Source organism: Platichthys flesus, chromosome 7 (assembly GCF_949316205.1).
Source record: "Platichthys flesus chromosome 7, fPlaFle2.1, whole genome shotgun sequence".
NCBI classification, from domain to species: domain Eukaryota; kingdom Metazoa; phylum Chordata; class Actinopteri; order Pleuronectiformes; family Pleuronectidae; genus Platichthys; species Platichthys flesus.
Genome location: NC_084951.1, coordinates 19,384,863 through 19,411,033, shown reverse-complemented (window position 1 = coordinate 19,411,033; position 26,171 = coordinate 19,384,863). Strand labels below are relative to the sequence as shown.

Below are 26,171 nucleotides of genomic sequence, written 5' to 3'. Positions count from 1 at the left end.
TTGTAGAAAAGATAACAAAATGATTTTTTTATTACATGTTCATAATTTGACAGATATCACAACATACTTGCATGGTTGCTCTGTTAATAATGTCACCCAATAATGTACGAAACTATGTAAAACAAACATGCTTGCAGATCGGGACAAGGGGGGGGGGGGGGGGTCACCAACAGATCAAAGCCATATTCTGCAGCTCAGTCCTGGTCAAGAAAACACAGCAGGAGGATGCTGAAGCTCATCGTCAGTTTCAGAATTTATTTCACTCTTTTTTTTTTTTCATTCTTTTGTTTACATCAAATATAACAGACACACATTGGCACATGCAAAGTGAACACTTTGTGGTGCTTTGTCATTACCATCCCAATCCAATTGAACAAAGACTGGATATCTAGTTTTTTGTACTCCAAACATGAAAATACTCTCAAATATTTACAAAAAAAATATACTTACAATGCCCATCACTCTAACATTGTTGGAGTTGATTTTGGTTAAAACAAAAATACTGTGTGTGGCAGAGCTTGCTGTTTCAAGGTCGTCAAATTAACTCCAAGGAAAAAGAGGCACAGAAGAAAATCACTCAGAAACAATACAGAACAGAAATCTGATAATGGGAACCCCAAGAGAATATGGCTTTAATGACATTTCAAAAGAAAATATCTCATAAGCAGATCCGCTGTATATTTTTTTTTACTGTTTTCTTTTATTTATTTTTTTTGTGTCTGTCCTCTGTCACCGTGACCCCCTTTTAGCAGGCAAGTTGTTCTCTGTCAGAGAGAAGGGGGCCACAACACAAGCTTAACAACTACAGTTAGGTTTCCGGAGGCCCAACAACACACCGGCCTCCAGCTGTGCTAGTTTCCGCCCGGACTCATGTATCATGTCTGGATGAAGGTTGGATGCTATCCACAGGCCTGGAGTGCATAGGTACTGCAGGTGCTGGGATGCCTGCGCTGTCTCTCCCGTCTCTGTCTGTCTTCCTCTGTCCCGCCACCGCTCCCTTCCCCTTTTCAATCACAGATAAAAGGACAAACTGCATTGATTTGCAAGCAGGTCAGATCCTGAGGTTGTTGTAACTCACATATGTTTTCTTGGTTGCCTGACCTGAGGAGAGAGTATGGAAAAAAAAGCAAAAAAGGGAAAAAAGATTAAGATTTACTTTGAGAGAAAAACAAACGAAAGAAAGAAAGAAATTGTGAGCAGATCAAATAAACAAAACGCTTCGGGGGACTCATCCTACGAGGCCGCGGCCGTCTTATCACCAGCTGTGTGCAGTGGGTCCGCGTCCCGGTGTATTTACCCAGCTCTCAGTGCCCCCGTGTAAAGCCTGATAATCTATTTTCAGATGGCAACTCGTGATAAAAAACACACAAACACCACACAAGTGGGCACCGAACAAATGCTAGGGCATGCAATGTGATCCCAGTCTGCATTGCCATGGAAACATATCTGAACGTGGCAGAGAGCCTAGGTGCCGAGTGTGTGTGTGTGTGTGTGTGTTTGTCCTCTCGTTATATCTGGCGTTGTGAAAACCAATTTGAGTCTCAAACCTTTAGGGCGAGGGAATTCTTTTGTAAGCGCGCGTCCCTCTGGCTCCTCGTGACTTCTTTAAACGGCTGTTTGAGGGCTTGAGTTCACTGGCGTTAGGGTTATTTATCTGGATTGTGTTGATATTTGGTCGGTGTGTGTGACGCTGCGGTGGGCAAAACCGGGATAAGATGAATGAAGATGTAGTCAGCGAGTGGAAGAATGTGTATTTCCACAGTCGCACACGCAGGGCACTATGCATTTTCTTAATCACAGGCGTTGCTATAAATTCACTTTCCGCTGCTTTAATGTCGCTATGCCGACCAACTCCCGTGGGCTGTGCAATTAAAGTCCCACCGTTTCTTTACAGCTGCATTGTGTAGTCTCGGCCAGAAAGAGTGATGAATAAAACATTAGGGAAATGTACGACAGACTCTTGCGGGTGAACCACAAACGCTCTTCAGGAGGAGCCGTCACTTTGATGGAGGTGGTTTCCGTTTGTGTCTGTGCGTGTGGACTCGTCTCCGATCTACCTGCTCCTTCCTCTGAGCCTTTCACACTGTTGATTATTCATGTTTGTTAGGTTCTTCTCGCCCCGGCACTGGTTTGTGGATGAATGCATTATTACTGGAAGGAATGGGAGCTTCCACGTGTGCCGGTTAATTTCGTTTTACGTCGGAGAAGAACGGGACAGCAGAAATCCCCCTGCCTGACAGGCGTAATCATGGCGACATTACACTGTATCAATACAAACCAGAAATCAGCAGAACCGTTAACGCTCCTAATCCTATAAATCTCTCCCAGTGGTCCGGTCCGGCGCTGACGGGCCCTGAAAGGAGAGAGGGGGGGGGGGGGGGGGGGTCTGGCTCCCTGATGTGTACAGGATTTGACGGACAGTCTCCAGGGACGGTCATGGCACAGTTCAGGTTCCGGGTCGGTCATGCACATAAATCCGGCATTAATAAATGTCACTTCCACTGCTGCTAAAAAAGAAGGGGGGGAGAGAGAGTGCACCGGGAGCAGCGACGAGGCGATAAGACTCGTCCATGTAGGGAGAGACAGAAGGTGAGAGACGCACAGAGCACATGACGCGCTGCACTTTGGGGGGGAGCCCGCATGCCCCGCTCGGGGACTTCTGATGTGCCTCCCCGTGACAGATGTTTGGGTTTCGCCCTCCATGCGGAATGTGTAGGTGCTGGATGAGCCGCGTGTGTCACTGGCGAGGATGTGTTCCCAGTCCCCGGATACACTTGCATCATCTCTCCGACTGAATGTGCGTAACTCACACATTCAGTCACACGCCGATACACGCGTTGCAAAGCGCACGCACACACGAGCTGTCACAGTTGGACACACGCGCGCACACACACACACACACACACACACACACACACACAGACACACACCCACAAGCTCTTTCGGCTCATGACAGATGAGCGTGACAACTGTTGGTTGTTTGGAGAAATTCCCGGGAAGATCTGTCATCTCACAGGCATCACTCAGAGAGGGGAGAGGGGCAGAGGGGCGGCTGCACCTGTGGGTGCCATGATCACTCTCTGTGATTAGAGGCGTTGCAGGAGACGAGACCTTTGGAGCCTGTGATGTCAGATTTGCATGATCTGTCAATCATCCCCGTCTCCATCCTGACAACAAGAGAGCAGCTTAGAGCCTCCATGGCAACACTGGGTTCAAATACAGTGGCTGCACTTTGCCAGTTTGTAGAGTTTGGTGTTTCCCATCACCGAACTGGGAAGGTGTGTAGGCTACCCCACTCATCCACTAATACCCAGCATTATCTGTGCTAACTGGATCATGCTTACTGTTTCAGATGAAGGGTGGTGTGAGTAACACACAGATTATCTGCCTCTATTCCTGGTGACAAAGCCCTGCTTCTTCAAATCTCTTCACAGAGCAAGTCCCCCATCTTGTCTCATTCTCTCTGCCGTGCACCAAGCTAAAGGTCGAACCGTTTATCAGGAGACAAGATGACTCCGTCCATTCTGTGGAACATTATACATACTTTTTTTTTTTACCCAAGCAGCCACCCAATTAAACTGCTGGAATAGGTCTCTCTAGTCGAGAAAGGATATATGAGAAAGATAAGAGACCGCATGTGGAGACATCTCATTCGCTCTCCCTGGGAAATTAACATTTATAACCAATAGAAACTTTTATTGTGCAGATACGATACTTAAGATCACCTATTTTGAATGAATCAGTGGTGTAGAGGCACATGGGGTTTATAACAAACTGCTGTATCATGTCCTTTTAAGCAAGTTTAAGTGTTTATTAATATGTGTCTCTAGACAAATAATGACAATATAGTGAGAGACTGTTCTCAGAACGGGACCAGTCATGGTTTAATAATGAGCACTTAAAGTGTTTTCATAGCGACTTATATTATAGTGATTTGCTACTGTTAAATATCTGAATACTTTCATTAATAATAAACCACGAAGGAGCGTATAGCTTTTGTTTGAAATCCATTCTGACCAGAAGTCATCTTTTAAACATTGTGATCTAATATAAGCTTGGGTGAACACGGCTCGTGGTGCATCTGTACGTGGCTCCGAGGCGGTGCCGTGGTCTCACTGGGCCACTTACTCATGGGGTCAGCAGCGGGGTTCTCACACAGCTCCGTCTTGGCCTCTCCGTTGGGCCTCTCGCTCGGCTTCTGGGACAGACGTGAGGACATGGTGGCAGCTGTGACCACAGCCTTGAAGCTACGCTTCCTCTTCTGCACGTTCATCTCGGGGTGGAAGATAATGATGTACACCTTGGGCATGTAGAGCATGCCCAGTGCTACCGAGGCACTGAGGTTCATGGAGATGGTCAGGGTGGTGGTCTGGATGTAGAGCTGGAACAAAGCACAGACAGGTAAAAGAGATTTTAGTGCGGACTGGACGAGCAGGAACAACTTGAAAAGTTCCTTGAGGCACAAACTTAAATTTGACGTCTTTTAATAAATGGGTTTAAAATGTGGATGTGCATTTAAATTCTAATCGATAAAAAAGAGGGACAAGACAGCTATGATGGCTAAACATCCGCAGCCAATTACAGAACAGTCACACTGGTGAGCACAGCAATGAGGCAACACCTAATAATAACCACTGCCTGTTAACACGATACGAGCCTCCAGTGAAAAACGGCCGTTGCTCGTCCTTTTTCCAAACCTGGAGAAGGAAACATCCCTGGACGCAGGAGCTGGCGTCATCACCAGATATCTTTGTTTGATTTACGAGCACAATGTTAAACTTCCTGGTAAGATCCGCTAGTTTCATTAAATAACAGAAATGCCTGTTTTTAACGATGTGACACTATCGTCAGTTACTCGGTGGTCTGTAGACTTGCTGTGTGTAGCTGTGGGGACAGAAGCATCCATGCGCACAGCAACATAATCCAGCAGCATTTATTAAAGCCTGACCTGCAGCAACTCACTCAAGTCAAAGACGGTTCAAGCGTATTAATGACAAGAGCGGAAGCATCACCGTGACTTGGAAATGTCCTCGCGTGGCCTCTTCGCTCCAACACTGTGTGCCCGGACCCCTCATCCACTGACCCTGACTGCTGTCACCTCTGTTCTACCTTAACATCACTTGTTTTATTTCACCGCTCAAGCATTTGTCAGCCCAGAGGACACGAGTCATAACATTAATGATGTTGGATTTGATTTAACACAGGTTGTGTTTGTTTTTTATTAAACAATTACATTTTTTATTACATTTTGTTTTTGACACACATGTTGATTTGTGGTGCAATGTGTGCAAACCTAACAACCTACCGAAGACCTGCAGGGCCAATGCACGGGGAAGCTTTCATGTAGGAGGTATAAAGTCCGAACATTTTGAGATTTGGATTTTAAGGATTATGTTATTAGGGTGTGGATGACAGCAGTCAGGAGCTGACCTTGGTTTGCAAGGTCTGCAGCTGAAAAATCAGTGACATGGCTCCCACCAAATCCACCTTAATCCACCACTGTAACACCCACAGATACAGATATGTGTCTTTTCAGCTGGGGAGTTAGCTGCAGTGCTAACGTGAGGTTTAAACAGTTCACACAATGTCCATCTGACATAACCTGGTCGGTCGGGTCGGGTCACAAACGGTGACTATTAGTTTCACATACTGCCGTCTAACTTGCATTATTAACGCAAATATTGTGAACACATAGCCGGACTTTTTTAGTTTCTGCTCCATATAAAATGTTTTAATGAATTTAAATGTGAGAACAGGAGTAAATCATCGGTGACGTGACTTTATTTTCTGTCTACAGTTACATGCACTTGCTTGAGACTTGTCGATTAAGACTTGAGGCTTGCTTCTGACTGTCTCATGTGTGACCGCCGCAATCTGCAGCCTCTGAGCATCTCACTCCTCCTCTCACGGTTCCTGTAGCTGGGCCCACTTTACCGCAGAACACAATAAAGGACTAAGCACTGTGTCTGCAGTAGACGGCAGGTCTGCGTTTGTTATTTTGTTTCGCAGCTCTGGAACCATTGGAGTGCCGCCTGTGAAAGGCTCTCACCGCGCTAAGTGGTAAGATCATTCATAAGATAACCATTCATGTGAGCCTCACACTCGTACATTCTCTTTTCATGACATCCCTTTTCAGAGGTTACATAATTGTTAAAATGTAATTGTGCGCTTATGTAAGCCGCTATGATTCAGGTTAACAAGGGCATCCTATAGTGACTTCATTAAAAAGGTAATGATTTCACAATGAGGTAGTGAAGTCAGTCATTCAGGAGACACATGAGACCCTGTTATTTGATTTAAGGGTCTTTGATGAGAAGGATCCCTTCAAGAGAGGACATTACAGTTTCAAGAGCACGTCAGCCAAGGCTTCTCACTAATCTACTGCACTTGAAAGCATCAGATGTCACTTATATGCAGCCTTCCAGTCAGCCACTGGTAATGTGGACGGGGAGAGGATACAGGCGTAAGCACATTAGGCTCCACGGAGTATCTGCAGAGCAGCAAACCGCTCACCGATTCACAGAGAGGAGGAAATGTCACCATTTGCATAGAGTTTTTCCCTGGTAAACATCACGACTAATGGTAATTTCTCTCATACAAGAGTCATTTACATGCCAGTCATGCCTTTGTCTTCCGATCTCCACCAATCACCCGCCTGCCTGATATCATCAACATGCCAATACACTCCACTGCCTCCTCCTCTCTCTCTCCATCCCCTCCCCGCTAGCTGTGGAGAGAGCAGCATCACAGGCAGTCATCTGGCTGGTGCACCATGCATTAATAACTGTATGAATTTCACAATGCTCTCGGTGCACTCGGAGCCACGGCGCTCTGAGCAGGGGGGGGGGGGGGCAGAGACGCCGTCCCTTCTCCGAGAGTCTTGGAGTCTCTTTCACCAATTCGATATTGGGGCAAGTGATCAAAGTATTGCAAGAAGTACAACAGGGTATCAAAATATAATCACCGGAGGATCTCAGCCCGGCGCTGTGCTTCCATGTCTGCTGGTTGGTAACCTGTTTGGTATCCATAGCAACACTTCAGAGATGGGTGCGAGCAGCTAAACACACGACTGGAAAACGCTTCTAATGAGATTCTGATGCGTTCGACTGCAATGCTGACCCTATCGCAGCTGATTTATTGACCACGCAGGAGAACTGAGCAAACGCACAGTGAGCATTAGGTGCTTGCTCAAGATATATCACAAACAAACACAAACACACAAATAAATACGTGTCGGTATATAGGCTCCCTCTAATGAAGCGAGACAAAGACAGGCACACACATACACACACACACACACACACACACACACAAACCAAACTAAAGATCTCTCTCTTCCTGTCTCTTCTGCCTCTCCATGAGCTTGACCCAAATTCGTAGCCCCTCTCACCCACCACTGGAATGTTTAGCTTGTCACAGAACATTCATAATTCATTTCTGTTGCTTTAACATAAATAAATACATGAAGTCATTTTCACCACTGCTTGGCAACCCTCTATTTATAGCCGGCGTTGATGATTTATTCACGTCCTCATCAGGAATCAAACGTCTGATTTGGAGATTTTTTTACATCTCATTGACAAGACGAACGGCAACAGCCAGCCACAACAAGCGGCGTGTGTTTCCATTAGACAAAAAGCTGTTGAGGATAATTCTCATAATTACGCCCACAAGGGATATACTTACTGCAAAAGCAATTTAGTTGGGTATAGTTCAGTTGAGGATGGTTAGTATAAATGCACACGGAGAAGGACTTGATTGTGTAAGCGCCGATTAGGATGCTCTCTGCCCCATTACAGAACGCCTTCAATAATGGATCCAGAGTATTTGAAGTCTCCTCTCGACTACCTGCGTGTCTCTTGTTGTTTTGGGCGGCCTACTTTCTCGCCCCGGCTCGTGTCATGAATAACTCTGTCTGGCTTTTTTTGCAGGCAAACCCCCGAGTGGAGACACAGCTCTGTGTGTGGAGGGTCTTACTTGGACTCTACACGGGTGATCCCCATTTCTTGGCTTCAACATTGGCAGAGAAAGAGGCTGTGCGACACAAAACCTGCTCTGCCTGTGCTGACGCTCATGGGCCCAAGTTTATCAAGCAAGCACCGTAGAGGAGGAAACAACTCGATACTGGTCAGGGCCTTGCAGTCAGAGGTTAGGAGAGCTCCATCGATACTGGTTTGAAGAAAACATAGTAATTTTGTGGCTGACCTAGTGTTGGCGCAGAGGGGAACGCATACTGTGTCTGCAAGATGCAATGACCTCACAATGTCATGCTTTATTTTTTTCCAGACAAGGAAAACAATAAAGGGTTGCAACAGTGATCCTGTCATAGGGCAGATACGGGGGGGGGGGGGGGGGGCAGGCCCAAACCCTGACCCCTGACCTGCCAATACATCACCTACAAACAATAAAGTCAATTAGTAAATTTAAATAATAAAAAGTGTCTAATTTATGTGTGCTTACGAAGTGCCTGAAAAAAAATTTGCCAAAAGTAGACAAGGCGTTACAAAAATGTGAACCTTATAAGATAAGATACATTCATTGTCCCACACACATGCACACACACGACATGCAAGAGGGGAACACAGAGGAGGACACACAGAGCAGTGGGCAGCCATGCACGCCGCCCCAGGGAGCAGGTGTTAGGGCAGTAAGGTGCCTTGCTCAGGGGCACTTAGACAGTGGGGTGTGGTAGGCACTTTGACAGTGTGGAACAGATCCAGGTGTTGTCCAGGTGTTGTCCGTCCAGGTATGTTGTTTTTGTTGTCACACTGTGGATTAGAACCAGAGACCACCGTCGGATTTTCTGTCCACAGTCCAACCTTCTGCCACTAGTCCACCGCCTCTTAGTGAATCAGGACTTGTGCATTAATGTTGGACATATAATCCCCCCCCCCCCCCCCCCCCCCCCCCCCCGATCCACCACTGTTCTGCCAGGAGCAGTACTTCCAGCAGGCATACATTTGAATCCCATTATTTCTGGTCAGATAGAAATATAAAAGTTTATTATTATTATTATGGAGTTGTTGGTTACACTTTGCTGTCTCACCTTTTAGAGGAAGATTCCCAGACCAACCAAGCATCATGCCTCAGCCTGCACATCGAACTTGTTTATTTAACATTTTTTATTTTCAAATTGTGTATGCAAATTGATGAACTAATTACAATAAAAAACAATATTTTTGATTATAGTTTTGCATTTCATATAAGCCTTTCTATCAAATTATTCCTGAAATCTCCGTCTGTCTGTCTATGGCTCGCATTCCCTGAGGTCACTGTTCATCCTGTCGGCTTCACACCTTGCGTGTGTATTGTTCAGAGCCAGAGGAAGAGCAGTATTGAATTTGATGGGATCTGGACACGCGACCCATTCAATATTAATGAATTTAAAACAAACAGGCTCTGTGGTAGCAGCGTTCGACTAATTAAAGTAAGCGACGTTGTTGATAACGGCCACAGAGTGCTCATAGCAACGCACGTGTACAATTAAATAACCGCAGCTCGCTTTCACAGTCGCAGAGACGAAGCCGCAACCAGCAAAGCCAACAGCTCATTCCCAACAGGCAGGTTTACAAGGGACCCAGCACTAGAACATGGCAAAGCTAGAAATAAAAAGGGCGGCTGCTTTCTGCACGACAGATTTTCAGCCTTGTCGAATTCTGTAAACCACAACTGAAAACTACAGCATGTTATCACAACTTCCACTTTGCAGCTGAGGCGTTTAAAACAGGGATGTCACGCTTTCTCCTGCTTGGTAAAAAAGAAGAAGAAGAAGAAGCTGGTCATGGGATGTCATGGGATGTTCTTCATCATGACCAATGTTCTACATCGATTACATAGAAATGGCAACCTGTCTGTCTCTGCACTACACTTGATCAATTTGACTTAGATTAGTTCTTGCCTGCAGTTTGCCTCTGGTGCAATCCGCCGAAGGTTTCAAGCATAAAACTGATCGGCCTGGAAATCTCCCACTACTTTTAAAAGACTCCACATCTCGGCAGGAAGTGTCAGGTCGAGCTCCTGTCAAGAGCAGTTGTTTGCAGCGAGACAAGAGGATTATAAGCTGCAATTTCAGTTTAACCTGAAAGATGGAGTGAGAACGGTTCGGCAAGTCGAGCTTGTCATTGCTAATGATTCTTGGCAGGATGGTCCATCTTTGAGAAGTTCATGCGGTGCACGAGGCGTCTCTACAAGAGCCTAAGTGGTTTCCAGAAATGTACGTCAATTTTATTTATTTATTGTGTTTCATTGTATATTGTGTGAGTTTTCGTGACATGGTGTTCTCTTTTAAAGAGTGACTCGTGTGGGTGTTTTACTTTAAAGTTTCGAAGCCTCAGGGAAAGTGCTTCATTGTATTATAGATTGTTCTGTTTGCTGGTTCTCATTTTCATTTACAGTTTCCTTTAGATGTATTTCCTAGTTCCTTTACATTAGTGTCACTGATACATTGGTCCACCAACGTGAGCAGGCTAATCGATGTTGGTATTGATATTGGCCGAGGGGGAGATATTCAAGTCTGTGCCCTTAAGCATGACATTTTGAGGATGTTCACAATGGGCACTCCAGCCCTTGGAGGTTAAAGCAAAAGACTTATTATATTAGATGTTAGACTTTTTCTGGGATTTTACCTCCTCCATCATGAGTCCTGCATGTTTCTCTACAGCTATCCTTCCTATTGAAGGTTGTAATACTGACTGTGGTGTTACCCTGACTTTTTTTATGAATAACCCTGGTTGATGTATTTTGTTCAATATTTGTGGATTGTGGGTATTTAAGATGGAGACTCTGTATCTATCAGAAGACTGAGGACATTTTCAAAAAGTCACTGCGGCAAATAAAGTCCTTTACCAGGAGCTAGTAGGTGGGTCGGTGTTTTTCAGACACACAAACATCTTTCCAAAGTCCTGTTCCGATAATCCAGCAACCAAAACAAAATGTGCACGAAATATTTTATTTGACTATTTGAGAATAAACAATGCAGTAGAGATATGCACTTGACATGAATTCCTTTTTTATTTTCTTCATCTCAGTTGGATCTAATTGGTTGTATTATAGTTATTTAAAACAAAGGTTATGGTTAAACTGTGGAATATCCAGGAGATTCACAACGTTTGTGTATGTACAACACGTTCGAGCATTTTGCAGATGTCTCTGGTGGGTGATTGTTTCCGAGTGTGATTGTAGTGACTCGCAGGCCTGCAGTTTGTTTTCATAACGGATTTGATCTCTTGGCCCGAGGACACATGAATTTTGATGCTGGTGACTCTCACAGTCATTAACTTGAGAGTGTTGAGTAGCTGACTGAGCACACGCAGGTGCAGATGAGGCAGACGGGCGGGGGGGGGGGGGGTTGCTCTGTGATCTTTTGCTACCATTTCCACACCGTTTCCCTCAACATGAGTTTGAATGAGCAAACCAGAGGGAGGGAGGCACAGGTGTGGAAAATAAGGGCATTTAATGGTGCTGAGTTAAAAGAAACGCACAACTTCCACTGCAGCAGAATGTAACAAAACAACATGAGGCCGCACGCGCCGCTTTTCTCTTTTATTATAATTGGAAACTGGCATCACATCATCTCAGTGTCTTTTGATATTGGACAACCTGCAGTGAGAGAGATTACTCCAATCTGTGTGGGTGTTGAGCCACATCTGCACATAAAACCCAATAGGGCAAAGAACGTTAAATGAGGATATAGTCTAAACGATCACATTTAGCTTCCAGTAGTTTATTCATGTGCGAGCCTGCAAAACAAAAACATACAACATCAATGCTATTTATCACCTAATGACACGACTCTCCTATAAATGTGTATTTTGTGCCATTACTTTACTGAAGTATTCATGACGGAGTTTTGTTCCCCAGTAAATACGGTTGTAGCAGGAACAGATGTGAGCAATGTGTGCTGAGAGCCTCAGCATAAACAAGCGGAGATGATGGATAACCTGGCCTCACTTCACCTTAACCACACTGCAGCTTTTGCACGAGGATGTTATGAAGACATGCAAAGGCACTTCGCACCAGCAGTGGCTGGGGAGTGTGGAGAAATGCACCCGCAAAGGCCATTACAGCAGGAAAATGCGGTGTGAGCTGGAGGTGAGCGCGAGTGCAGGAGCCGGCGTGAGGAAAGAGTTAACTGCATAAAGGGGAAACATAAACACATTACTGCTTGCTCGTCACCCGGAGTAACATAATGAACTCCTAATCGCTGCTGAGGGTGTAATTCATCTGTGAAATCAGCGGCAAACCCGAGATGAGGAAAATCAGTTTCTGATCCATCTCAGGCAGAGGCCGGGCAGGAGGGATATTGAACGCGGTGCCTCTCAAAAGGTTAGGAGTAACACTTTCCTGTCAGCATCGATGTCCCGTCAGTGGAAAACTCCCCCCCGCCGCGCCGTCTGGTACACTCGGCCTGCCATGCAGCACGCGCAACTTATGAGTCCGGCAGATGAATGCATCTGTATTCTGCCCAGCGCTGGTGAGATAAGCAATGACTAGCACAGAAGGTCAAAGTGTCGTATTCTCAATCAACTCCAGGAGCACCCAATGTCAAACGCTTTGTTGAGTGGAGCGCAGCTGTCAGGAGACGGAATGTGTTGAATCAAACTTCTATTTACAACCCCTCCCCCCCGTTCCTGCCTGGCTTCCTCCTCCTTCATCTCCTCACCCTCCTCTTCCTCCACCTCCTCAACCCGCTTTTCCCCCCTCCACAGAATAAGGCTTGATGCTATATGATGAGCTTCACGCGTGAGAGCTGAGATAATGGCATCTGGATCTGCGGGGCACCCCCCTCCGTTTTTACTGTTAGATACCTATTTTTGTCTGAGATGTCCCAGTGTGGGTTTCTTTGCATCACGTGAATAGGAAATCAAAAAAAGAAATTGAACCAATAAGTGCAGATGCGTGTGTGTTTGTGTGCCCTCTTTATGTTCTGATTGTGTTTCCATTTCAGTCTGCATGTGTTTGGACAAGATAAAAAACAGGGCTGGAGGAATGAAAGGGAAATTTGTGAGAGGAGGGAGAGACAGACAAAGAGAAGGGTGGTGACGGAGGGGGGGGGGGGGGGGGGGGGGGGAAGCGAAGAGGGAAAATGACTCACCTTCTCTGCCGACTGGGCTGTGCCAAAGAAAATTGGGATGAAGGCCAGCCACACTATACAAGTGGTGTACATGGTGAAGCCGATGGGCTTGGCTTCGTTGAAGTCTTCCGGTACGTCCCGTGTCTTGATGGCGTAGATGGTGCAGGTCACCATCAGCAGGATGCTGTAGCCCAGTGAACAAATGATCTGAAGGTCTGTGATGTCACACTTCAGCACGCCGCGGGCCAGCTTGGGGTTAATGGTTTTCTGCTCATCGTAATCGACGATGGTGTTCGGCGGGTCCACGGCGAACCACACCAGCACGCCGAGCAGCTGCACACAGATCAGACTGGAAGTGATGGCAATCTGGGAGGTGGGACTGATGAACCGCGGGGCCGTCACCGTCTGCTTGCCCTGCTCGAAGATGCGGTAGATGCGGTTGGTCTTGGTGAGCAGCGCGGCGTAGCTGATGCACATGCCCAGGCCCAGGAAGATCCTCCTGAAGGCGCACACGGCCACGTCGGGCTTGGCGATCATGAGGAAGGTGATGATGTAACACAGGAAGATGCCCGTCAGCAGCACGTAGCTCAGCTCCCGGCCCGATGCCCGCACGATGGGGGTTTCGTTGTAGCGCACGAATGTCGCCATGACGAAGATGGTGGCGATGATTCCAAGCATGGCCAGGAAGACGGGGATTATCGCCCAGGGTGAGTGCCACTCCAGCTTGACGATGGGGATGGGCTGGCAGGCGGTTCTGTTGGGGTTGGGCCTCATGTTATAGGAACACAGTCTGCAGGAGGTCTCGTCGTACTGGTACTGGTAACCATCACAGAGCTCACAGTGCCAGCAGCACGGCATGCCCTTTACCCTCTTTTTCCTCTCTCCAGTCTTGCAGGGCAGGCTGCACACGGAGATGGGCACATCCTGCTCCCCATCTGGCCACTGAAGCTCCTCCAGCTGGGAGAGAGAGATGACACAGCAAGAGAAGAAAAGTTAGGAACAGGCAGATCCACCAGAGTTACCAGTAGAGATAAGCAACCCTTGTGGATCGGGAGGAATACTTTTGTTGCTCCTACAAAGCCTATTAAGTGGCCACTAATTAATATTACTATTGCCTTCTTTGCAAAAACAAGGAGCAACGCAATCAAAAGAGCAAAAAGAATTCAAAGTAGTCAAAAAAACGATTAACCTAATACAGTGCAACATCTCTCCTGCCAATTTCTTCGAGGGATTGCCTCTCCCAAATACTGGGAAGTAATTGAAATCCCCATGGCAACGCAGCTTTCCGTTGTTCGGTGAAATAAAAATAAAGAAATGTGAAATGCAAAAGACATTATGTTTTAATACAGGAGCCAGTGAGGTATGAAATACGTGATGAGAAGGAGAGAGAATGGGATTTGGGATTGCAAAATGCCTCATTTGGATTTCGCAGAGCTGTTCCTATTTATGATCCTGCCATCAAACTAAAAAAGTGCAGCATACAGATGCACTGAAGAACGATCTGGATCCCCGAACCAAAAACACCCCGAGCTGTTTCATGATTTAAGCTCAAACTGTAGTTTTAATGTACAACCCGGCCCAAAAAAGCCGTGAAGAAATTGAATTTTTTAGGGCTTTTGCATATTCTGGAAAGGAGTTAGAAAAAGCTTTCATGAGGCTCGGAGCCGATCCTTTGATTTATTATGAACGTGTCCTGATCCATGACTCTTAAAGCACCAGGAGATTAAAGATGCATGGTTTAGGCAGTTTCACACCAATATACAGTATCAGTGATTACACCAGGGTAAATAAAATCATTAAAATATAGAAATCAGCTGAGTACTGGTAAACTTATTAAACATATTTTGATGGTCCTCTAAAGCTGCTGATATCAAACAATTACAAGGTGCATTAATACCTGCATTAAAGTCACAACAGCGGGACTTCATGTTACATTACACCTTGATGTGAAGGGAATGGCCACCGACAGGAGACAGCGAACTTAGCTTAACATAAAGACTGGAAATAAGAGGAGAGGTAAATCAAACACCTGATTAGCTCTGCTCAGGTCAGGTCTTCACCCCTGTACCTTCCTATTTTCGTTTGTTTGTCAGACAGATTGCACAAAAACAACGGCACAGATTTGCATTAAACTGCACGGGTGTGATATGGGTCAGGGAAGAGCCGAATATATATTTTGGTGCAAATCCAGAACAGGGGGCCGACTTTAAAACTGCAGCATTTTTCTAAACTTCCCCATGGAATAATTCATAGAGCCTGACTGACAAAAACAGGCATAGTTTGGGAATCAAAATCAGGGAATGTCCCAAATCTGGTGCAGTTGGATTGAATTTAAACTCAGACTGTCCGACCCCAGTGGAAGTATGTGTGGACATACTAGTAACTGACTGTTATCGCTCATGTGATCAAAGATAGAAACTGACTGCTGATTGCCTGGCAATGCTGTGATGACAGCTTGACTCCAGTGAGACTCCAAGAAATAGTCCTGCACAAAATCCCCTGCAAGACCCATACCTCGTTATCAGAAAACATCGGTAGATATCACTTCTCCAGGTACGAAAAAATAACATCACGTATAACACGAGTGCAGTTCAGGACAAAACTAGAATAGCCTTCTAAAAAATGTGACAGCCTCCTATAATTGCAGATACAAAAAGTGCAGGTATGCAGCAAACACACACATACACACACACACACACACAAACACACACACACACACACACCCACCCACCCCTTCATGACAAATGCGTTGTCTCTGTGGGTGTCTGTGTAGATTATCATCTGCCATTTATCTGGGGGCATGAAGGTGCCATTTGTTATTTGGACAATAAATGCTGCTCTCTGGAAAACCTCCCGATTACACACAGTGTGGAAACTGTAATGAGACCAAACGCTCTGTTTCCATGGAGACCAGAAGCAGGATTTTTTTTTTTGACACCTTGCACTCGTATAGGGCTGCCGTAGTTTCCATTTGGGTTTTAGCCGTAGCTGATAATTTTACAGTTAATTTGGGCCTCGGCGAGCTGGGATGGTCTAATACGGTGCTTTATGGACGGTGGCGGAGCACGCGAGGATGCTCGTTCCGGGGTAACCTTTAAATTAGATTTCTCTTCATGTGTTAGTGAACAAGGTAATGTCTACTGCATCGGAATATAATTGTGTTGTAACAGCGATTGGTTTGTAATCACACTTAAACAGAATGAAGCACTAAACTACAGCAGCAGACATTGTTCCACCTGCGCTATCAAATCCCTCCGACTGAACGTAATTCTTCTGATCCGGGCCACTATTATGCAAATGTTACCTCATCTGTATGTAAATGTCATGTTTTTTCATTTATTATAATCTGAGTTCCATTGAAAAACATAAAAAACTTCCAGCTCAGGTGTCATTCTCTCATAGAATATGTGTAATTTTAAGTTAGCGCTGCCCCAACCACTAATATGGTAGTAAAAGTATTTTTTTAACAGGTGAATCAAAGATACTTAGGGATTCCGTGAAATGAAAAACGACTTATCCATTCTGTTACCCCATGGGTTCCACGCCTATCATTTGGAAATGTCAAAAAGTGAAATTACATTTTCACTTATTTTTATATTAAAATCCTTGGAGTACCTAGAGCCTTCCATATGATTTATCTTTCACTCTGGGGTGCACTTTAAATTTCAATTTTTGGATCATAGATTTTGAGTTTCATCGCGTACAGTACAGGGAAACCCGCAGTAAAAGCTGCCGAGCACCAACCGTGACACCGGAGAAGTGTATTTAGGCTTCGATTTCTAACAGAGTCCACATCTTCAGCTGCTCTCTGCTGCCAAAGACTGATCATATATAGACTGACACTTGGGTTAAAAACATGTTCTTTTTCTCTTCCTCCCACTCTCCTTCCCCGTCGGTCCTCCAACCTATGCAAGTGGGAGAAGCGTGATCTCCATCAACCTAGTGAGAGCAAAGCCTCACTGCATTCTTTTCTTTCTTGCTTTCTTCTTTCTAATCTTGGGACCCTCAAATCAAATCCTGTCTGAGGTTGTTGTTCTGCTCCAACAATCCATTTACAGGTAGAACCAGATTAATAGCACACAACACGCATCACACTATAATTACTGCCTTTTATCCTTCTCCACAATCCGAGCTGAAAATCTATTGTGGGTTTAATTGCGTGTTTTTCTCTTCTTTAAAGCAGCTGTTTGGACGCTAATAACCTCTGAAAAAAAAATGTGTTTCAAGTACAACTATAAACACTTAATTTGTGAAATAAAGTCTTAAAGTAACTCTATGCAGGGACATGTGATTTGATTCACCATTCGAGTGCGTAAGCAGGCTGCACATCAACGAGTCTTGTGTGTTAGAACATGTTAACTGCCGGAGGACAACACTACACCTGCTGGATTTGTGAAGAGTTGTCTGCTGGGTAAAGTGCAAACACTTTGTTTTTCTTGCTAAATTGCACAAACAGATTAATTTTCTGCATCTAATATGCATCAATTAGAATGTAAGTAAGGCCAGTCTGCAGCTGAGTGCTCTCCGCATTTGAGATGCAAAGAATATGCACCTCCTTGTCACGTAAGAAATTTCAATTTTGGAAAACACATCAAGTGGCTTCAAGTGAATATTTTGCATCACTGAATGTGGATACCCTGTTTAGACACAAGCATACAAACACCATTTTACATGATTTGGGCTCCTGGTGTCAGAGAAGTGTCTTACCCTGAGCTGGAGCGTCTCCACCCACTGTCCTACCATCTTGTACTCCGGGATGGAGGAGTTGGTCACCTGGAACTGGAACAGGTCATAGCGTCCCGGAGCATCGCCATTCTTATTAAACACAACAGAGGTGCCGGCGCTGCCTGTGCGTAGCAGGAGAGAAGGACACAAAAGGACAGCAGAAGAGAGAGAGAGGTGTTAGACGCTGGTTTCACAGGGTGAGACATCACCTGTTATATGAGGAGAAACATGACCTTTTAACCCCTTGCCTTTAGGTTGCGTGGCAGCCAACATGTGGACAACAAGAAGGATCTCAGTGTGTGTGCGTCTGCTCCTCCACACATCGTGACCTACATGTCGAACCTTCATGATAATCTGGGGCAGGGAATCGGGCTCCCCACTGACCAACATAACGCTTCCCTCACCTGCTTCCTATGCATCACCGTGGCTGCACACGGGTGACAGGGGGATAATATTTTTTACATTCCAAACACGGTCGGACACGTGGACTCTCAGCTGCGCTTTGAAATCCGACATTGGCCGCTGTTTACAATGAGCGCGCAGCTCCTTGGGTTAAGAGCGGCGCGTTTCAGTCACGCAGTGGACAACAACAGGAGACGTGGCGAGGATAAACAGGTCAGCCAGAGCATCATGTGGTTCCCATCTGCTCTCAGCGTGGAGCAGCCTGTGTCAAGCAGAGCCCCGAAGATTTCACTAATTAGCTCGGAGAGGGCCGCAGACACCTGAAACACACGCATGAGGTAAGATAGTGATAAAAAGGAATAAAATAGTGATAGAGTTTTGTTTTAATGTGAAGCTGTGGGAGCTCTCAATCCTCAGCAGTGCCTCCACTAATATGTGTGGATGTGTGCAGGTTAATTCAATCAAACAGTCCTCTTGGCTGGGGAGTGAGTGCGAGGCGGCGTTTTAATGCAGATGTCACTCAACATGAGCTCTCCCTCGCAGCAGTGGATGTTGAAAGGCATTAATGGGAACAATGGTTGTGCTGTATTTTATACATGAGTGCTGAATGGTGGATGAGGTCATTTCTACCGTCGCACAATGCTGCAAGAGAAAGAAAAAAAAGATGCTGCAAGTCTATTCACCTTGGCACCGAATACAGTAGTTCATCAGCCCGAATGGAGATACCATTTTTGAAATGGGACGGGGGGAGTCTGATAACACTTAGCATGGGAATTAAGTACTTTAATAGCTCTGGCTATAAAAAGTGGAGAGAAGGGAGCAGCAGCATACGTCCAAAACACTTTTGTATCTAGAACAGAGCTCGTGGCTTTCGGATGGAAGGCCACTGAACCTTTTTTCCTTATTTTTAAAAGCCAGGAGGGAATTTCATCTCCCTGCATTTTTTTTTCTTTCCAAGGACATTTGTCATTGAACATTGTACAAAAGTTTCAAGGCAAAGACTTGTGAAACAGGAAAAGCAGAACTAGCCAGGGAAAAAAACCCTTCACAGGCCAGTGAGGCCAATTTAATAAAACGCTCAATACAAGCAACCAAATTATTTTTTTCCCTGACTCTGTGACACTATTGTGAAGACAGCCGATAAGACTTAAAGCAGCCATTTCCATGATGATGCGGAGCCACACATCCCTCACTATCTGCTGTTATGCAAAGTAGCAGCACACATATTCCACATTAACAATACAGAAATGGCACCGCTGGAGTCATTTGAACCATCTGTCTTTTCATTTAAAAGCCGGTGACTATTTCATTGAAAAACCATGTGTCAGCACAGAGGATGAAGCTGGACAAGTGTTCCAAATGATTTCAACTGTTCGTACGAAACTGTTCAATAATTAATTAGCCGTAGCAGTTATCCTTTTGAAGCCCCCTGTGGAGCCGATGGTGAAAAAACCTAATGAAAACCAAACTAAAGCTTGGCGGCTGGCATTCACCTTCCTGTCACTTCTGCTTCCACCAAACACACGACCGACTTGTTGACACACCGCAAAAAGATGTTGACAAGGTATTGACTCATGGAGGCAATAACCGTGGCGGGGTTACTATTCTTACTCCATGCCCCCAGCAAGAAAATATAACGGGCTTACACAAATAACAAAAAACACACACAGTTGCTCAGTTAAGTGACACGAGTGATTGGGCACTTGACGCTCTTCAGTTTTAGAGCAAATAATTAAGTGCTCTGTCTGTGCGTGTGCAGATAAAAAAAAGGCATTAGAAATTCCTTCCTAGTTTCCGTTGGCTATTTTCGGGGGAACAAAATTGTCTGTGTAGACACCTTCGTGAGGCCGCCGTCTAAGATGACAGATTTATGGATTTGCATGTGGCTCTGAACTAAGACCGAACAAAAGTGCACGGCTGCTGCGCTGAGCGGTGTGGGTGGACCGGGGATCCACTGCTGTGTTTCTCTCGCATCATTATTCTCCCCTCTTTTCCTTTTTTTTTCCTGCCTCTCACTCCTCAGCTCTGTGACTCCGGCACAGTGGGGGGATCAACAAAGGAGGCCTACACTCCTTCACTCTCAATCACACATTAGCGGTGGCGCGTACACAGGATAATGTGCGTGGTTCCAGTCGAAATGCAATAAAGGGCCAGCGAGATATGCCTGACGGAGCTGCAGGAGAGCAACACTCACCCGCCGGTAAAAAACGCCAGAGAACACAATGGCAAGACAGGACAAGAGGAAGAGGAGATGCAGGAGGTGGAGATCTTATTGTTTGACTCAGGTGAAATGAGTCGCCTTTGTCAGAACCACAGTCCTGCTAAATCCTTTGCAGATGCCGAAAACCTGCAGAAAAGTCAACAGGAGCCCAGATGGTTATGAGATCGAACAGCGGCTTCCCGGTCCCATGCATGAATCTGCACCTAGTTAAGGTGTCCTTGGACTTTTTAGCACGGCTCAAACGATTGCATATATTTGCTTCCTTTAGTTCCACCTTAAAACCGGTGGGCTTCTTGCCTTCTGGAACTCTGCACTGCTGCCATAGCGACCGCATTAGACAAAGCCGGGCATGTCTTTAGCTCTTAGCTCACTGGGAAGTCGCTTTCACACATTTTTGTGCATGGATAATTATAAAGTGTAACTCTTACGATGCCTCGACTGTACACAAAACAAAAGGAATATGAGATGCACGACACTAGAACTCAAACGTTTAATGGACCAAGATCCTTAACACACTTTTTAAACTTAAATTATGCCAAAACAGGTCGAGTGATATCTTATTCCTTTTTTCTTACAACAAATTCCATTAATAAGTTAATGAGGAATGATAACAGCATTAGTGTTTGTGTGGCCGAGTGTAGCTTGACAGTATATGTGATTCCTCAGTGCCACAGACACAGTGTTATTCTCAAACTATTTTAAAAAGCATCACTGCTCTGGATGTTCCTTTATTTCAGTAGTTCATTTTGATACACTTAATATACAACTGAGCGTCCTCAATGCACCATTTACTTCTGCTGTTATGACTCCTGTTAAAGTCACATTAGCTTGATTTAGGGCTTTTAAAAACCATCCAACCGTTCTTAAAAAAAAACTAAACAGATAAAGAGCCCACATCACTCCAATTTTAATCTGTGTCCACTGTTTGCCTGTCAGTCACAGAATATATATTTGTTTAATTCTTATACCAGTTCTTGAATCACTGGAAGGCTTTCCCCCATCGAACCTTGCAGACATGCTTAAAAAATGTGTGCCTGCACGGTCCCTGATATCCTCCGACTGGAAAAAAACCTTTTGATCGTTCCTGACGTCAAAACTAAAAGTCGTGGCGAGGCAGCGTTTGTTGATTACACCCCCAAAACTGTGCAACAGTCTCCCTGAAGGTCTCAGGGGCTCTACATCTACAGACAGTTTCAAAAGAAACCATAAGACAACTTATATATTTATAATAACCTTCCCCCGACCTTTTTTTGTTGTTTAAAACAAAAGGTTTCTTTTGGTTTAAACATCTCACGCAGCTAAACTAAAAAGGTTTCACCAGATGGCTGTTGCTACTGTATCGCACAGCCAAGATTCAGAAACAAACGATTACATTCAAATCTACGGACAATCTAAGGTCTCCAAATAACATAACCCCAGTTTGCATGTCTTTAGATTAAGGGAGGAACTAATGGTTGCCATAGGAAAAGAAGAGCAGTGAGAAAGTCTTTCAAGAAATGAATGCATATGGTGTTTTATTGGGATTTGAGCCTTGTCTTATATATAATGCTTGTAGGAATTTCAAAGGCTGACTCCAGACCTTTGAATCCCTGCCAACATCTTTTGATGTTTTTTTCAAGTCGGTCTGTTGTTGTTTGGCAGAAAAAAAAAAAAAAAAAAATATTGGAAATCAGAGCTTTGTAGGTAGAATTATGAATGGACATAAAGGGATTAGGCCCTCTGGAATAAAACTGTGATTCAAATACGGCAAGTGCGTAAATATCGAAGAGCAACACACGTTCCTCAGTTAAAAGAAAACACATGAATGCAAACAAAAAGCCCTATGTTCAGAGATGACTGCAAAGAGCCAATATCTGATCCTTTATGAGAAAGACTGCAGCTCTGAGATCAGATCTAAGGAGAGATACCGCTTCTGCAACGGTATTGTTAATGTCTATTTTTAGCTTTAACTGGTCAAGCACGGCTCGTATTGTGTGATGTGACAACAAGCCACTACCTCTACAGCCTGAAACGGGTGTTGAGGGGACCTGGCTGGCACCGATCGGTTTGGGCAAAACAAAACATCTCCACCTGTCAAACAGAAATCCGTTAACGTGAACCATCTCTGACTGAATAATGGAGTGAAATTAAATCCTAATTTATCATCAGAATAGAAAGGACATTTTCGAATCCCTGAGATGAATTGTGGGTTCAAGAGAAAAACGACTCGATCTCTTCTGCCCCACAATTAGTTTAGTTTAATATTCTTCATGGTGGAATCTTTTTGAAAAGTCCGTCTGTGTTATTATGTTCTTCAGCCATTTATTTAACCTGGCAACGAACCAAGATTTGTCTTCTCCCCGATGGTTTTCAGCCACTGGGACCCTGTAGTTCAGATTATATACGTGAGAAACCATGTCGGAAGTGTACACATAATTGATCTAAGAAACAGACAATGAAAAGAAACAATAGAGCTGGATAGTAAGGGGTTCATTAGAACGATATGTCCAAACAAGTTTACATTTCCCACACGATCCATTCAATTACATCAGTGTTTTTTAAAGCCCGAAGTGAGCCGGGTCTACCTCTCAAAGTAGGACAGTTTCCTGAGAAGATTACACGGATTTCTGATTTTAAACAGCAGAATCTTATCTGGAACATTTTGTGAAGACACGATGCACTTCAGAGGAGGCTCTAATGATCACTGGCTGACATACATACCAGCATATTTGTAAAGACCAAAGTTTCTCTGGTTTTAAACCCCAGCTCCCATTTGGCTCTCGCCCTCCACTCCTGCATTCCGGAGTATTTGTCATTTATAGCTACTTGCCGTTAATTGTTAAGTGTCATCCACATCACTTTGTTCACAGGGCGGAATTATGTAGAGGTTCAAGTACTGGTAGACCCATAATATATCACAGAAAATATTGCATAGATCAAGAAAACATTGTGGTGCTTTTAACTATAAATGAATCTAAATGCTAATGTAAATTGTAGTCAGCCCACAAGCGACTGCATATGATGCATATCACAGAGGAGGTGGTAAAGTAGGAATTCATTGCCCAATTTTTATAGTCCAGGATGACTCTGGCTTTTATGTCCTTTATTTAGTTTTTCTGAAAGATATATTTGATCTTGACATTGGAGAGAGATATGAACACGCAGCACCTTTGAGCCACAATGTTCTCAGACAACGTAGCAGTTAAAGATAGTTTGGTATTTCAATTATTCCTATTTGCTCTATTTGCCAAGTCTGTCTGGTAAGTAGTTTGTTAAAGCTAGAAGACGATTCGCTTAGCTCGTCATCAAGACTGGAAACAGCAGGAAAAGAGCTAGCCTTGGCTCTTTCCAAAAAGTTAAAAAGCTGTTGCTCACTCGCACCTCTTAACCGAATTAACCGACACATTGCATCTTGTCTGTTTAGTCTATTGAGAAACTAAAGGGTTAAAGCAATTTTCCATTTCACAGCGGGTCACACGTAGGAGCAGCAACTATTGGCAGAGTAGTCCGTAAAACCATAACCACACTTTTTTTTTAACAGATTAAAAAACATGTTTTGGTGCAGCATGCATGGTTTAACAACAAAGAGGTTCCCACATGTTCTCCCCGGGCCTGAGTGAGGTGTCCGCAGGTATTCCGGTCTTTGACTCCCACAGTCCACAGCCGTGCAGATTGCGATTAGGTTAATTAGAGACTCTTAACTGACCGTAGGTGTGAATATTAAGTATGAATGATTGTTTGTGTCTGTATGTTGGCTTTGTGATACAATGGCGGCCTGCCCATTGTGTAACCTGACGTCCGTCCAATGCCCGCTACGATTGGCTTCAGCTCTCCCTGTGACCCTCACGGGATAAGTGCTATGGATAATGGATGGTTATTAATGTTTAAATAGCTCTGCTAACTGGCTGCCGGCTCCTGCTGCATATCTGCTGTACAGTTTAGAGAATGACATCCATCTTCTCACATGAGTTGTTTCCTTTAATGATCTAGTGGATGTATAAGCTCATTTACACTCATGCACTGAGAGAATCCGTAGCATTGCAAAGACAGATCTCATATTATGTTATCGCTGGTTCATCCATTAGCACAGTATGCTCGATTGTTCTGAAGCCACACGATAGAGCTTGAAACATACTGTTCGAAGGAAACCACAGAAGATAAATCATCTGCAGCTATGATAAGCAGCAAGTGATCTAATTTGATCTCACTTACTATAGTCAGCATGAGCTATGAATTGTCTCCAGAACTGAAAAACAAAAACCGTTTCCCTGTTATGATCCGTGCTCTCTGTAGGAATCTTTCCAGCGCGCGTCACTCACCGTTGAAGCTGGTGTTGCGTATGTACTTCAGCAGCGTCTTCCCCTCCGCAGTCTCCATTTGTGGACAAATGCCAAGATGATCAGGACACAAGTCCCTCTGCATGTTGTGGAGCGCGTGGGCCATGGCGTACACCGCGTCAATCACAAACTGCACCTTCCCTTCCTGCTCGAACCTGGAGTTGATCCCGATGCGCTCCTGGCCTGAGGGAGAGGAAAAAAATGAAAGAGGGATGAGTAACAACCAAATAAACCACGAGCCACTAGACATTACATTCTCCCAGCACGCCCCATCATCTCCTGCTCGCTTGTGTTGTTTCTCGTCCCCCATTCACCGTTTGCTTTGAATTTAGATTTGGAAGGAATAACACCTTAAGGGACGACGTGGCACGGAAAATAAGAAAACACATTTTATCCCGAGGTGGAAAAATATCAGGCTGAACTGTGAGAAAATGTGTTTGTGGCAAACAGAGCAGATTTCGGATTGAATTACTGTGGTGTATTACAAAGTAATAGGTTGCTAAGAATGTACGTCATTTGTCCCATCTGCAAGGTGATGAAGATCACCGTGAACTTTAGTAACATGCTCTGCTACAGTGGCTTCCTGCTCTTTTATATCCTCCTCCCAGTCTCCTGCTCTTTCACGGGCTGCTCTAAAGGTTTTCGCCTCGTGCTGCTGAGACACTGCTTGAATACATAATGTGCCACCGCTGCTGGATTTTTGTTTTTGTTACCAACCGAAATTAGTCATTTTACACTCAGGGTAGATAAAAGCTGTGTTTCAAAGGGTGAATGGAAATAATCACAACAAAAATACTACTGCTAATTTTAATGATAATCATCATCATCATCAAGATAATCATACTATTCAAGCTCCCGGATAACAGAGCTGCATCATAAACATAAAGAGAATTACGGTGAATACTAAAAGACTATTTTCTCTCCGGTGATAGCCGGTCGTAATTTACAAGCCGAGTGGAGGAGGGTATTATGATAATAAGACACATATGATGATGTGGGAGACTTGCATAAACTGGAGAGGGTCAAAGGCAATCTGTGCTGACATTTCCGCCAATTTCTCAGAACTTAACACACATTTCAGCCCACACGTAACCTTTTTACCTTTTTGAGCTGCGCATAGAGTGCTCTCTGCTCAAGAGACAGTGTGTCGATGAGAAAGCCTTCGGTTTGTATTGAACATTCGTTAATACCGAGCTTGACTCTAGATGTTAAAATGAATTAAAGAGAGAATGAACTGACTGAGTGGTGCAGTCGTCTTCGGAGCAACCGGAGAAAAGATAACAGACATTAATATTCATTTTTACAGAGGGTTTGTGGGGCACACGAAGCGGGTCGACCGTCCTCGCTCCTTGATGCATGACGAAAGATGCAAAACAAAAAGACGATAAAGGAAACAAAATCCCTCAGCAAACAGTAATTTGTGTCACCCTGTTAT

At 44.6% G+C, this 26,171-nt stretch overlaps 1 protein-coding gene across 2 annotated transcripts in view; it reads right to left on the bottom strand.

Moving 5' to 3' along the window:
• The window catches only part of LOC133957365 (metabotropic glutamate receptor 7-like), a 61,931-nt gene continuing 35,760 nt past the window's right edge, over window positions 1–26,171 (bottom strand). Inside the window, exons 6-10 of one of the 2 annotated variants that reach the window (XM_062392908.1) lie at window positions 24,719–24,919; window positions 17,780–17,919; window positions 13,094–14,029; window positions 4,129–4,381; window positions 1–1,101 (exon numbers count right to left, since the gene is read on the bottom strand). In XM_062392908.1, the coding sequence (XP_062248892.1) occupies window positions 1,052–1,101; window positions 4,129–4,381; window positions 13,094–14,029; window positions 17,780–17,919; window positions 24,719–24,919 (1,580 nt within the window). In that variant the 3' untranslated portion in view covers window positions 1–1,051. The remainder of the gene's footprint in view (window positions 1,102–4,128; window positions 4,382–13,093; window positions 14,030–17,779; window positions 17,920–24,718; window positions 24,920–26,171) is intronic. The other variant, XM_062392907.1, reaches the window with a different exon arrangement.